Source organism: Aethalodelphis obliquidens, unplaced genomic scaffold (assembly GCF_003676395.1).
Source record: "Aethalodelphis obliquidens isolate GAN/ISIS:26980383/991018 unplaced genomic scaffold, ASM367639v1 scaffold2, whole genome shotgun sequence".
In the NCBI taxonomy this organism is placed as follows: domain Eukaryota; kingdom Metazoa; phylum Chordata; class Mammalia; order Artiodactyla; family Delphinidae; genus Aethalodelphis; species Aethalodelphis obliquidens.
Genome location: NW_020837946.1, coordinates 22,860,347 through 22,875,985, shown reverse-complemented (window position 1 = coordinate 22,875,985; position 15,639 = coordinate 22,860,347). Strand labels below are relative to the sequence as shown.

General features: G+C 36.5%; 1 protein-coding gene across 1 annotated transcript in view; it reads left to right on the top strand.

Moving 5' to 3' along the window:
* LOC113625332 (sperm-associated antigen 16 protein-like) overlaps positions 1-14,969 on the top strand; it is a 187,770-nt gene extending 172,801 nt beyond the window's left edge. Inside the window, exons 4-5 of the mRNA XM_027115800.1 lie at positions 14,070-14,135; positions 14,916-14,969. Of these exons, the coding sequence (XP_026971601.1) occupies positions 14,070-14,135; positions 14,916-14,969 (120 nt within the window). The remainder of the gene's footprint in view (positions 1-14,069; positions 14,136-14,915) is intronic.
* Positions 14,970-15,639: the final 670 nt, after the last annotated feature.

The window sequence follows — 15,639 nt, the reverse complement described above, 5'->3', positions numbered from 1 at the left end:
TTCCACATTCATCACTGTCTTTAAATCTGTTTCACCCTGTTCTTCCTTTAGTTCTTTCCTGATATGGTGATTCTCAATGCTGGCCACACATTAGGCTCACCTGAGGAGCTTTAGAAAACTGATTCTCTGACAGCTGTACCCTCAAGAGATTCTAACTTAATTGGGGAGGGCCCAAATATTATATTTCTTAAAATCTCTTCCCAGGTAATTCAACTCTTCATCCACTGTTGATAACCACTGGCTCAGCAGTTTCAACATCTATGATCAAGACCTTCCTCACTTCCTAGCCTCACAGTTCCTCAGTTCCAATTCTAAGTATTGTCATTTCTTTTCACCTTCACTCAGACATGCCTTACAACTCATCATAACTTGAAATAACTCTACCGTCTACCAGTGTAATTTCAAACTCTGACATTGAATTAATTGCAACCTTTTTCTCACCTTCTCCACTTCCAGTAAATAAGCTCTAAATTCTTATTATGACCCTATATTGCTTCTTGACTTTTTCCAGTTTATCATACCTGATGACTTCATTTACAGGTCTACACAACCAGAAATGTGGTCAGTAATTTCAATAATGCTACCATCTATCAGGAAGGAATGCTTTTTCTGTATTCATCACTTTTCCACAGAGGGGAAGGAACTTCTGCTTCCTAAGAGGAAAGTGTTAGAAAAATGATTGAAGCCTCTTCTCCAGAGCCTTCATAGATGCACCCCCCAAGGAAGATATGATTGATAAGCGTCTGACTGGTAAGCATGGAGAAAGAACCTGTGCCTGTATGGCTCAGTCTCTTTATCTGTCTGTCGAGTTGAGGATACACGATCGTTTCTTCTCTACGAGGCAGTAAGGTCAGTTTTTCTCAGCTCCACCAATAACTACGTGGATAAGTTCAATACGGTGGAGGGAATACTTAGGTATTGGTTTCTTATCTGCATTCTTTATTTCAGCTAAAACAGTAATAATCTTATGTTCCAATCCCTATCTATCAACAGACGAAACTAATTAACCTCCCTTCATTCTTTTTGTTGAGTATCTGAATCGGGAACCATAAAATAGGATTTCTGCCCCCCAGCCACTCTTGTTGTGCACATTGTTAGAGAAATGCACAAAGTCATACTTCTGGCATCCACAGTAATTCTTTACTTCTAAACACAACTTGACCCTCACTTTTGTATCATTTTGTTACTATTCCTCGTATATGCTTACTGTTTAGCTCCTTTCCCATAGCAATTCCTACCTTCCCTGTTCTAAAGCTCTATTACTAAATCCATCCCCTCCCAAATTTTCAATGGATAAACTCAGCTCCTACGGTTTTGAGGAGGCCATGTGACATTTACAGTCTTCACTTTTCTCATCTTTACTTTAAAATTTATCTCTATCCGTCTTCTCTTCCTTTGTGCTTTCTCTCTCAGGATTAACCATTCTTTTTCCCTTAGTAATCCTTCACAACCTTCTCAGTCTCTCCCCTCTCTGAGACCTCATTTCGTAAAGTTCTCCCAGTTGTTTCCATGTTTAACTTCTCCCTCTCTGTAAAATAATTTCTCTCTGCCTGCCAACACAGACACAACAAATGAGGCAATAAACTGAAAACAAAATCCTTAATCCTATTACTCCTTGAAATGACTTTTTTTTCTCTCTTTGGCACATGATTCTTGAAAGAATCACCTAGATTTGCAGACTTAACTCTTTTTTTTCTCACACCTCACAGCATTTTTAAATTCCACTTAAGTCAATGGAAATGCCTCATTTATAATTCATCAATAAAATAAATATCAAGTTTTTCTCTTTAGTTCTCATATTGTCTCTCTCCTCTCTTTCCCATTTCCTAATCCATCCATGCACTAGACTTCAGCTCCTGATGATATATAGTAATGTAAAGTTGTTGCCACTCCCCCACTTCATATTCATATTTATAATTATTCACTTGGACCTAAACTCAATGGGTCTTTACCCCAATTTCTCAGCTTACTCTTTATACCCCATTTCAGTAGATGACAACTTTATTTCCTCATGACTCAGGCTTAAAGTGTCAGTGTCATTCCATACATTCATTTATTAATTTTTCCATTATTCATTGTGTACCTGCTTCTTGCCAAGGAGTGCATTTATGTCCTGGGTTTACAAAGGAGAATAAAACAATATCTCTCTTCAGTGATCTTATACTATAATTGGAGAAGCAGACTGACAAACTATGTGATAAGTGCTGTTCTAAAGGTACAACTAAAGGGCCTTCGGAACACAGAGAAGAGAGTGATTCATGCAGAGTGGAGGAGTTGACAAAATGCTTCACGTGAGGGAGGTACTTCAGTTGAGTCTTTCATAAGAATTGAGCATTTAAAAAGTAGAGAAGACACTTCTGGGAGGTTACTAGAAGAACATTTATAAGGTCAGGAATGCAGTAAAGCAATACAAAATTTGGTTTGACTGGAGTAAAGAATTAAAATACAAAAGACTAGGGTAAAGGGGAATCAGTTTAAAGAGTTACTGTGAAGGTCTCCATATGCTAGTCTTCTGAAACTATGATCATATTTGTTTTTAAGGCATTCATGTCCAGGCTACTGATCTCTGACTCCAGACTCTACTATAAAATGGGACTTGCCGACATTTTCAAAGAGAACAATCCTCATCACATTATTGCCCTCTCTTCAGACACTAACCTCAGCTAAGCAGGCCCTCCCTCAGAGGTCTGAGTTTAAACCCTTCTTCTAAATTTTTAAGACTTAATAACGCAAACCTCTTCCCTTTGGTCTCTCAGCCCTAGGGATTATAGCGGCTTCCTACAGTTACTACCTCTAGGATACTTTAGGGTTCTCTTTTAACACTTTCAGCTACCTGGTTAGCAAATTTATTCTTATAACATTTTCCCTCTTAAATTCTCTTTTGGAATAAATGGCATGGTTTCTAACTCCTGACTCCACCTTGATATAATAAGGGTATATCTCATGTTATGGGGTTTTTATAATCACAATTAGGAAAAAATAATCACATACATATATACACACACACATATATATACATATATATATATGTGTGTGTGTGTATCCCCTCAGAAACCTTGAAAAAAGGACTTCTTTTCCACTGGAAAAAAGAAATCTTTATTAAAAATAACAGTAAACCCTTAAGTAGGCAATAAAATAAATAATAATGTGAAACAATATTCTGAATTTTGGAAACTTGAATTGCAGAGTACGATGGTGAGAAGAATTAAATAGCAAAAAGAGAAGTGTGGAAATTTAAAATCTATTTGCCCTGAGATGTGATTTTTTTCCTCCCATTAGCTTATCAGGAGCTAGTGGTATTGACTCTGAACTTTAATAGTTGTGTTTCCCCCTGCCTTATACTATATATCCTTTGCATTGTTTCCTATAACTATGTTTCCTGTAAATGTCTGACAATGTTTTCCACATGAATTACATGAGACTGGTGGTCTTACATATAGAGGTTTGTTTTGTTAATACAGAAGAACTTAGATATCTTCTCAAGAAAGAGGCACTTCTACAGGCAACTTTGGTTCATTTGATACTGCCTGCTCTACCCAGTCTCTATATTCTACTCAATCACTATGTTGGACATATTGTGACTGAAGGCTCGTTTTCATCAAAAGATGTTCCCAGAAGGTTTGCTTTCATGAAATGAAATTAATTAAATATACTCTAAAGGAAGGTAGTTAGAAATATATATAATAACAACTTAGTTTTCATGCTACTGGGAACATTGTTTTTAAACCTTCCTATCTAAATGGTACCCAGAACCCCTTGAGAAAGCTGTTCCTCCTTCTGTAAAAAAAATAAATAGATCTTGTTGTTCAGCAATTTAGCCTAGAACAGAGAAATCAAAAATACTATGTGCTAAAAAAAATTCATAGCATAAATTTTGTAGAGGCAAGGCAAACTAACATTAATAAATGAAGCTAATTAGGCTTGATTTGCGTATTTAACTCATCTTAATTACACATGCATTCAGCAAACATTTTAAAAGCTACAATCAGTCTTTCACAGACATAGTTAGTTATTTATATGGAATAACAAAAACCAGGAACCTCGTTAATGATTATTCTGTTTCCAATTTATATGCCAGTGGGATTATTTCAGTAATAATAATAGAGTGTATTTTTTTAACAATTTTTAAACCTATAAAGTTAAAATGCTTTGATTTACAAAGTTATTTTTAAAAAGATTTGCAGAAAATGTCAATGTTATACAAATTTTTCTATTATATTATTTGACCCTTTTCAATTAAAAAAGGATCTTTATAAAATTCTTTGACATTAATTTTTAAACTTGATGACTAAGGTAGTAGCTATAATAGAAACAAGCTACATCTCGCTGGTAGTGAGTAGGAGAATATTTTTCTCAAGCTGGTTTCAACTTTAATTTTGCTCACCTTTGGACACAGTTTGCTTTCTCTTCTTTACTAGTACTTTTCATTGGTCACATAATTTGAAATTAAAAACTCATAGGACACAATTGCACAATATAATCCTGTTTAACTTCAATAAGTTTATTTAGAGAATTTTTCCTTAAAAATTTAAAACTATTTTACTATAAGCAATTACTTTCTAGAAATATACACAGGAATAATGTTAGGAGGAGACAGTACCTCTGTACTGCAGGGCTGAGGGGTGGCTAAGTGCAAGGGGTGCTGTGGGCAAGAAACATCAGTGCACAAAATTTTATTCTGTGCAATGGTCAAATGGGTGTGAAATTCAATTATTAGGGCTCCATTTCCTATAGTTCCTCTCCATGAGGACTGTTTTATAAAATCAAATGTCCTGAGAGGTTAACCCTTTTGCCTGAATTGCCTTGAAAACGCAGAGGTCATGTGAAGAAAAGAAAGTTGATAAAGGGCAAACGTACTAAATTTAATAACTTTCCTAGGAATGGCCTTATTATATGTGTGTGTTTGTGTGTGTGTGTGTGTGTGTGTGTGTGTACTAACTCAAAAACTACTTATTAAATACCTCTCATGAGGCAGCACGTCTCTGCAGTTATAATTATGAAGCAGTGAAGATAATAGATGTCATCCTGCTATCACAAAATTTATAATCTGCATATTGTTACTATGCGTTAATTAACATTTGCTGAGCACTTACTGTGTCCAGGCAGCAGTCTAAATACTTTACATGAATTAGCTTAAACCTCACCATCATGTAGATACTCTTATTATTCCTATTTTGCAGATGAGAAAACTGAGTCTCAGAGTGTTCCAAAGACACAATAAGCAGCAAAGCCTCAATTCACATTCAAGCAGTGTTACTCCAGATCCAGTGCTCTTAACCACTGCATTATATGCATGCATAATATTCATCTGTTTAGCTATATGCCCAAATATGACATAAAAATACAACTTTTCATTTTGAGATTGCATATTGGCTCAAAGTATATTTACATAATTATGTAAATTCTATATACAATACAATAAATACTGTAAAATAATGTCACAGTTTAACTCTTGCAACCAGCTAATGCCACAATGGCTCTTGCACTCCTAAGATATTTTATGCATAGTGGTATTAAGATATCTCCAGCCCTTTGTCATGGGCTGAATTATGTCTCCTCAAATTCCTGTTGAAGACCTAGCCCCCAGTACCTTGGAATCTGACTGTATTTGGAAATAGGGTCTTTAAAGAGGCAATTAAGGGTAAATGAGTTCATTGGGATGGACCCTAATCAATTTGACTAGTGTCCTTATAAGAAGAGGAGATTAGAACACAGATCCATACAGATAGATGGCTATCTGTCTTTACATGGAAGACCATGTAAAGACACAGGGAGAAGAGAGCCTTATACAGCCAAGAAGAGGCCTCAGAATGAAACCAGCCCTGCCAACGCCTTGATTTGGGACTTCTAGCCTTCAAAAGAATGAGAAAATAATTTTTTGTTGTTTAAACCACCAAGTTTGTGGTACTTTGTTATGGCAGCCCCAAACTAACACACCCTTAAACCTCTCTGTGGTGTCAAAGGAGGAGACCGCCACTCAGTATATGAAACAAACAAACAAAACTGAATTTGTCATATACATGAGTGAGACAGATTATACTTGTCAGAGCTATATCCATTGAGCAAACCCAGTTGCTGATCTCATATCCAGTTTTCGTAAAGAGCTTACTTTGGATTGTGTTGGTTATAGAGGCAAAAATAGGTTAGGTGAGTCTTAGAAGGTAGTTGTGTTGGTTATTGAAGCTCGTTTTTTGTCTGTTACCCAGGAGGAAAAAGGTTAATATCAGCCTTAGGAACACGTTTACTGTAGTGAATCTGGCCAAATGGCTGGCTGGCTTTCAAATCATGAGTCTGATGCGGTTTGGCTTTTCTAGGAGTGTTTACTGAAGTTAGTTGTCATTGATTAATTAGATAGTTTTAAAACCAGTTCTGGTTGTTTACTTGTAAGCAGGACTATGGAACAGTTACTAAGTGATTGGACAAGTTTAAGACTAGTCTGGTGTTTGTTAACATGGCTATAGAACAGTGAGTCCTTCCTGGGAGAGTGGCAATTTCTTTTTTTCTCAGTGATAAACAAAAATTGAAAAGTAGAACAAAAATAGAAAATAAGACTACCATTGATCTGTGAATGGCAATATCTCTTACTTGCGTAGGCACTATACGAATCACTTTACACAAATTTTTCCAACTGTAAATAAGAATTTAAATAAGAATTTTAAATATTACCAATTTCATATGGTAGAGATTGAGTTAAGATATATAAAATACTTAGCATAGTATTTAGACAAATGAAAAATATTACCAGTAACTTTCTAATGAGCTGAGTTCTAAATCCTGCAATTTCACTCCAGTATCACAATCTTTACCACCAAAATATACTATCTTTCATAATAAAATGCACATATAGTATGATTTCATTTTATGTGTAACTGAGGTAGATAACATGACACAGAAGTGTGAATGTATGTGCACAGGCTACTCCATGTAATACACAAAAGGCACTATGTACAGTGGTCACATCTAGGGATGACCTGAGATAGGAGACTAAATTTTCATTGGAGAGTCTTCTGTAACATTTGATTTTTTTCAACCATATTCCTTTATTTCTTTCCTTTAATCAAATATAGTTAATAAAAAATTGTGTGGATGCTTTTACTAAGAAGGGCATGAAGGAACTTTCTGGAAATGTTCTATATCTTAATCTGAATGGCAGCTACCCAGAAATATACATAGATAGAAATTGAGCTAAGCCTCTAAAATTTGTGCATAATTTATGTTATATGTTACTAGAGGTACTTTAACACATCAAAAAGACATTTTAAAAGTTAGCCTTGTTTAAAAACAAAAACAAAAATATGACCAAAATCTTCTGAGTTGGGAAGGCCCATTTTATATTTTCAAGTTTGTTAATTTTTTTTTCAAAAGAATATTTAATCCATTGGTTAAATAAATAAGTCATTATAATGAGAAGGGAAGTTTGTGAATCTCAGTCCTTTAATGATTTTAGTGATGGTATGTTTGGTTGCTTATTTTATGATTACTTGTGATTTTATATTTTATGATTATTTCATTATTTTATATTAGGCCTAATTTTTTAAGAGTTTTAAAACTTTTGAGTATTAGGCTTCTGTAAGTATTATTTTAGTATTTTTTTCAACTTTTCACATGGCACTATTGATAGTAGAAAAGCTTTTAATAACTAAAGAGGTAAGATTAATCTTCTTCCATAGGGTTTACATCAGTCAGGTTATGCTAGGTTGTGTTACGGCAACACAGTCTCCGAATCACAGCAACATTTATATCTTGCTCGTGGTCTGTGTCCTCCGTGAGCTGGAAGGGAGAGCTCTCCTCATCATACTCACCTGGGATCCAGGATCATCTCGCAGCCACCTTGAATGGTACTGGTTTCTGCCACAGGAAAAAGATATCCAGGGAGGGTGTTGTACCTCTAATTGAATGCTAGAGAGGGGTGGTTGGAGAGAGCATGAGAAGGGTGCTGCATGTCATTTCCAGTCACAACTCTTGGGCCAGAACTCATTACATGGCTCCACACAGCCACGGGGGGGGGCCAGGAGGTACACATCTACCAGAAAGGAAGAACACTGGAAAAAAAACTAGCAAATGGCACTAAAAATTGCCTCCGTCTTCTCACCCCAATTTCTTGCACATAAAATGTTAGATTACTTTGCAACAAAACAGAGGTATTGTCTTGGCTCTGGCATTCTTTGCTTCTGCCATCATGGATTAGTGCTTCTGTTTTCTCATCTCCAAAATGGGAATTACAATACTACGCATCACATTGAGTTGTTCTGAGAATTAAATGTGGTAATGAAAGTAAAGCACTTAGCACAACACTTTAAGTACATAATAAGCACTCACTAAATGTAAAGCTGCCTTTTTTACCTGGAGTCATCAGTTATCTCCATGTAGTTGTTTAAAACATTAAGACACAATGGCATAGTCAGTGGCTAAATATGCTAGTGGGTTAGAACCAAGTCATGGCAAAGGAATGGAAGGAATAAGACAGTGCACATTTCATGTCATGACTGATCAAGATAAAAAATGAATGTTGGAGAGAAGATCAAGCTATTTACCAAAAAATAAGCATATCTGGTGAGTGTAGATTTTTTCCAATTTTCAGTTGTGATCTTCATGTAACTGGTTACTTTTTCACTCAACAACTGTTTATGAAATCTTACCAGAGCTGTCTTGGGCTTTGGGGGTGATAGAGTGGTGGACAAAACAAACAACTTTTTCTTATGGGACTTAATTGTAGTGGGTGGAAAACTAACAACAAACAGGGAAACAAGTAATTTTATTACTTGTTTATTATTGTTATTAATTTCATTAAGTAATTTTAGTTAATGATGAGTGATACAAAAGAAACAAAACAGGGTGACCTATTTGTTGGGTACCAACATCTGCTGAAATAGTTAAACGCTGGAGTCTCACGGGCTTAATACAGTAGAAGCTTAGTTCTCATTCATAGACTGTCCAGTCAGCAGGTCCTGACCGGTGGCTTTTCTCCTTGTGGTGGTTCAGAAACCCAGACTCCTTCCATCTGTGCTCTGCCATCTTCCAGAAGCTCCTCTGCCTTCAGCCTGCAAGCAGACAAAAATAAAGAGCTTAGAGGATTGTGTGGGATATTTTGCAGGATATGTTGGACTTATTTCACAATTGCCCGCGTTTCACTGGGCAGAACTCAGTCACATGGCCGCACCTGACCTCAAGTCTGGCTGAGTGCCCAAGGGGAAAAGGAAAGCAGTTTCACAGAAGTTTCTGCTACTGTAATGAGAGGATATAATGGAGGGGGGGAGAATATTTGATAACAGACATCACTGGAAAGGTTCTATTGGAGTTGAAAGCAGAATGGGAAGAAGGACAAGGGCGTGTGTATAGCTTCCTGGAAACATCCAAGGTAGAGAAAATAAGATGTACAAAGGCAGGAACATGCTAGGCCTGTTAGAACAGAAACGACAGTGTGACAGTGTTATGCTTTGGTGTCTATAGTTACTTATTTATCCTGACAGGAAACAGGAGGTTTCTGGATCAGAGCTCACGCCATTTATTTGCTCACAGAGCAGCTCATGTTGATTTTCCATCCCCCAGTTCCCCATGGGGAGAAGCAGTGAGAACCAGGTGTACCCTGTGGGGACAGTGGGGTTACATACCATGGAAAGGAACCGCCACATTATGAAACCCAGTGCCCCTCCACTACTGCAGTAGAAAGAGAAAGAGAAACCTTTGTTCTGAAATGTAAGCAAATCCACTATAGGAGGAGGAGGGGAAGGGCTTTAGACTTCCCAACACTGTAATGTAAACAAGTGCCTCAAGGGGAGATACCCCTAAATCTCTCCGGAAGTCTCCATCTTCAGGGTTGCTATTCAAGCATCTTTTGACATCCAAGTGCAGTACTCTGCTCAGAAAGCCCTGACCTTATCAAAACATGAAAAGAATCATGGAGCAAAATGCGTGAGAAGGGAGAATGGTAAAGGATGAGGTCAGATAGTCAGACAGAAGCCAAATAATACAGAGCTTTCGGAACTAAGTAAAGAGTTTAAAATTTATTCTACATGCAATGGTAATTGTTTGGATGGCTGTAAGAAGCAGCATGGCATGATCTGATTCAGGTTTTATTGATCACTTCAGTGGCTGAGAGAGAAATCGATGGGGAGTAGGGTGAGGGTAGGAGCGGGGAGATGAGTAAGGATGCCCCTGCTGTTCTCTTGCTCCATGCGATGATGTCCTGCACCAGAGTGGTGACAGTGGAGGAGAGCAGAGGTGGGCAGCGTAAGGGCGTATGTTGAGGAAGGAACTGATATACTGGATAAGGGGTGGGGTGGAGGTAGGGAAAGAGAGTTATTCTAATTCTCAGGTGTTTTTTTAAATTTTTATTTTATATTGGAGCATAGTTGATTAACAATATTGTGTTAGATTCAGGTGTACAGCAAAGTGATTCAGTTATTACTATACACGTATCTATTCTTTTTCAAATTATTTTCCCACTTAGGTTATCACAGAATATTGAGCAGCGTTCCCTGGGCTATACAGTAGGTCCTTGTTGGTTATCAATTCTCAGATTTTTGACTGCCTAGGTTTTTTGTTTGAGCAACTAGTGATGCCATTTACTTAAAGGGAAAGATTTGGCAAGGGTCGAGAGAGGCAGTTGGGAAGTAGTAAATCAAAAAGTCTCCTTTTGCATATCATGTCTAACATGCTATATCAGACAGGTCACAAGCAGGAAACAGATGATACATGGAGTACACTCAAGTTGAATGGTTACAGAAATGTGAACAGGGTTAAGGGACCAAACACAGCACCCAAACGCTAGCAACAATAGAAAGCTATTACTACCACTAGGTCTGAAGGGGCTGGGGAAGGAGAACATTACTGAACAGTGTGAGCTGTAACCATTGGAGAGGACCTGCACAACATAAGCAGTGGAATTAGGTAGAGGGCAGAGCCAGTAAGAAGATCACAGCTGAACAGGAAGGGAGCTGAAGTGATCATTTATCCGTCTTCTATATAGTTCCACTCTTCCATATCCTGCTGGTGGTTTTCTCTTACTGAATCCAACCAGAAGACAAAGAACCTGAGAGCCCACAGCGATGTAGTTAGTAGAGATCAGGGCACAGAGAGGGAAGGGCCACCTGGGGATTTAATCTGAGAGACAACTAGAAAAAACAGCACTGATGCTGATAAGACGCCTTCGTGGGGTCTTAGGAGGCAGATAGATAGCTAAGAGTAGAGGTGTTGATTTGGACATCATCACTATTTCAGTGGCCTATCTAGCATGTACTAAGAGCTAATATTTGTAAGCTCTTACTTTGTGATAGGCACTGTTCCAACATTTCACATGCATTATCTCATTTAATTCTCAAAACAGACCTATAGGTTAAATATCATTATCGCATTGGACATGGGTAATAGCGTTTAACCTATAGATTTGTTTTGAGAATTACTTGAGGCAACAGAAGCACAGTGAAGTGAAGCAACCTGTTTAAGTTCACATAGCTATTTGGTAGCAGAGCCAAGAATTAAGTTCCAGATGTTTTTATCCCCAGAGTCAATAATGGAAACCATTATTGCATACAGCTTCTCTGAGAGAATCAAATACTGGAGCAGTGACACGTTAGGTCACATGATTTTTTTTGTTTTTGGTTTTTTTTGGTAAGACCCTTCCCTTTTTTTCATTTTTTCCACTTTTTGAAAGAAAACAATTCTGACAAGGATTCATCAAAGAAGATATTCTGAAATTTAATGCCCTGGTGTGGGTATTGGTTTTGATTAAGGCTGTTCGAAGAGTAGAATATTAGTAACCCACATATTCCCTATACCACAAAAAAAGAGTAGATTCACTTTTATCTTGGAAACAAAGCTGGATAGAAAAGCTTTTTTAACTTTTCTTAATTCATGAAACATTTATCTTCGAGTCAGGTTTTGTTATAGCAGCACAAATGTGGTCCATCAGCATTTCCATTATAACCCCATATTTCCAGGGCTTTTCAAGAGTGCCTTAGAGATTCTACTTTGAATTAAAACTTGGCATTCAGGATTTGAATCAGAAAACTCCATTTTCCTTACCAATTAATCAAATAGTTTAGAGGTTCTCAGTTTAGAAGAGGACCAAACATAAAACTTTTATTAATGCAAAAAGTATTTTAAGACAAATTTACTAACAAATATTTTAAAATATTAACACTCACTATACAACTATAATATTATATAACTATTTATATTAGTTCTCAAAAAAGTTAACCATAAACACTCCTAAGATAATATATGAAAGATAACCATAACATCTTATACTTTGCCTTTTTGGCTTTGTAAGTAATTTATCTCTACTTTGGGAATTTGGGTGATTGGAAGTCCTCAGCATAATTGGTTTAATGTTATTAACAGTATCAAGATACTGAACCAGAAGAGCCTAAGTAGGGGGAATCCTGAGAGGGTGCCAGAGTATTTCAACATATTTTTATGAATTTAAATTCATGTGGGGAAATTTTGCATTCTGTACAAAGGGATTAACAGCATGCATTAATTCTGTAAATAGATATTTGAAATATAATGTGCTGAATGCAATGGCAGTAATGAGGATTGAATAAGTTTAGTTACAAAGCCTTTCCACTTAGTTCCAAGCTATTCCATGAATGTTCTGCAACAACGAGGGGGCATGATGATGACCCTGTGTCTTTAATATCTCATTCTGCAGTCTTTTCTGTAATCTCTCCCCCAGCCTTAAATGGTTTAGGACTAAGTAAGCACAAGGTAGTGAATGAAAGTAGATGAAGCCTTTTGAGTAAACCTGCTCTCCTGACTGACTTCTCTCCAGCCACACTGGCCTCCTTGCTATTCCAGAAACACACCAGGCAAACTCCCACATTGAGATTTGTTCTAGCTTTTCTTCTTCCTGGAATGCTTTTCCTCCAGATGTCTGCTTGCCTAACTCCCTTACTGCCTCATTCTTGGTTCAAACCCTGCTTTCTGAGCGTGGTCAAACTCCATGACTCTACTTGATAATTCGATTTGCCCTTAGCCCTTCAATCCCAGGACTCATGACACCCCTTACCCTACCTGACTTTTCTTCTTTCCACAATATTTACTATCTTCTAACACACTTTGTACCTTTTAAAAATATTTCTTATCTTCTAACACACTTTGTACCTTTGTACTTTCCCTCTCCCCCTGGAATGTAAGGTCAGTGAAGACAAGCTTCTTTGTTTTATTCACTGACATATTCTAAGCACCTAGAATTGTGCTGAACATATATTAATTGCTCAAAGATATTTGTTAAATGAATAATACACTATTGAATGAAATCTGAATTTCTGCCTATAACAAGAATCTACAAACAACATTCCAGATATAACTTTCTCTGTTCCCTGGTTCTTCTATGGAATTTGAGTGATTTCCCTAAGGTAGGTAAGAATACTCTTTGAACATCAGTGTCAAAGTGAAAGGTCCCACATTTAAATCCTTTTTGTAATGTGTTATAGGCCCATTTTTCTTAAAATTGTTTAAACTAAAACTTGGAAATTTTGTGGTTAAATTGAATTTTAGTTTTAGCTATTGTTTGGAAAAGATGACCTGAATGGGTAGATGCAAAGTATGGTTTTCACAAAACAAATGCTTATTTTACTGGGCACATTTGTAACATTTTTTTATACTTGTAATGATATTAATACCAAACTGTGAAAGTTTATGAATTAAAATGTGATCTTGTGATTAAAAAGGAGAAAGAACCCCACACCCTCAGCAGTGGTGAATATGTGCTGAAAACAAGGGCTTTCTATAAGGGCGTCACTACTTGGCACCATGGCTTGAAAGCTACATTAATTGCAGAATAGAGTCAGTCAGTGAGAGTTCACCGCCGGCTCAGTGGTATAAAAGTGAGGACCCTGGAATTTCAGTGTAGATACTAATGCTGTTGGCACACGCACCAGCACAGCCCTGTCTGATTCTGAATGGTAGCTGACAGCAAAAGCTAGCCTTTTCTCCCATGAGTATGTATTAGTTTTATTTATGGACTTAAACATTACTTTGAAACAAATAAGATCTGTTACCTTTCCTCTTCTTTTCACATAGTAAATTGAATTTATTTGATTTGTATTTCTGCTTTGTTTTCTTAGGGTAAATGTGAGCAGTCCCTCTATGGTCACATGCATTCCATCAATGATGCCACCTTCACTCCTAGGGTGAGTTCAGTTCTCCCAATAAATTATTTTACTGCTTCATATATACAAATTCATTTTAATGAAACAAAGTTCCAGAAAAAAATGGCACGTTAACAGGGTGAGAGAACAAATTTGAGAATTAATTATAGCAGTGAAAAAAATATATATGTAGTATAGGGTTACAGAAGTTTAAAACACACACACGATACAGTGGTAGAAACAAGGAGGAAATCTGTTGTACTTAACTCCACTTAAACACATTTTTTAAAAGCTTTTTGTCTAATGTGGGCTTCAAGAAAGTAAGTGGGATATAAACTTGTAAATTTTAAAGTAAAATCACAAAATAATGAAAATGCTTGAAAGGAAACCTATAAAAAATGTTAAAGAAATAGGGCCTTTCTTCAGGTTAGAATAGAGCAACCTTGATTTGACAGTTCTTCAGTTCCTCATGGACAGGTTTCACATACGTCTTTCTTTATGTAAACTGATGACATAGCATAAATATTTATCTGCAGTTTGAGATATGTAGATATCAGGATGATTTCACCAGTGATGAAGATTGTTAAACATGGCTTTGAGTTTCTGTGCCAATCGGGGTTGTCTCTAAAAGAGTTCAGATAGTAATCGTGGAAGGATGATTTAAGTTTGTTCCTTCTTAGATGAAAGCAATTTGACTAGATAGATGACCTCTCAAGTCCCTTCAAACTCTGTGATTTAATTAGAGCTAACGTTTTAATTTGGCTCTAAGTTCCCAGGAGAGTGTAAATCTTAATTCTATACTCCTCTTTCTTTTCCAATTAGCTAAAAAAGAAATCTGATAGATCACCTACATCTAACTTCAAAATGACAGCTTAGTCAAAACTCCATTACTATCATGCTGTTATTATTCTTTCAGAGAGAGAAAAATATTCACTAAAAATCATTTCTACTAAAGGAATGTTGCTTACCTCAACTGAAATTGTGCTGGTGTCGTCAGCCCTGGAATGCTCATGATTGGCTCAACTAAAATTAAATTCTAACAAATTTGTCTTAGTAAGGAATCGCCATTTGATTGACTATTGAGCCAATATATTATGGATTAGTTCTAAATACCAAGTAAAATTTTATTTCTAGCAGAGTATAGAACCATTTAAGCACTATGGACCCACATGATAGGATATTTATGTTAAAAAATCTATTAAGTGGCCTAGAGCTTCACATACCCCAGGAAAATTAAGTAGAAGCTAAAATGAAGTAAACTAATATTTTGTAAGTCAGGCATTTATTTTGGTAAGCAATATCATAGCTGAAAAAGACGTACCATTTAACATCCTAAATAGTAAAATTAACAAATATGGAAATAGCCAAATTAGTCAGCAGTCAAGGGACACATACATTAATTATGTATATTTCAAAAGCAGGATATTGAATATGTGGTCCAGGTGTCCAATATCAAAGTGGCTAATCCGTTTTTGCTTACACACTTTGTTCATACCAAGGGGACTATTACAACCCTATTCCAAATCAATATCCCAAAGCCTCATTG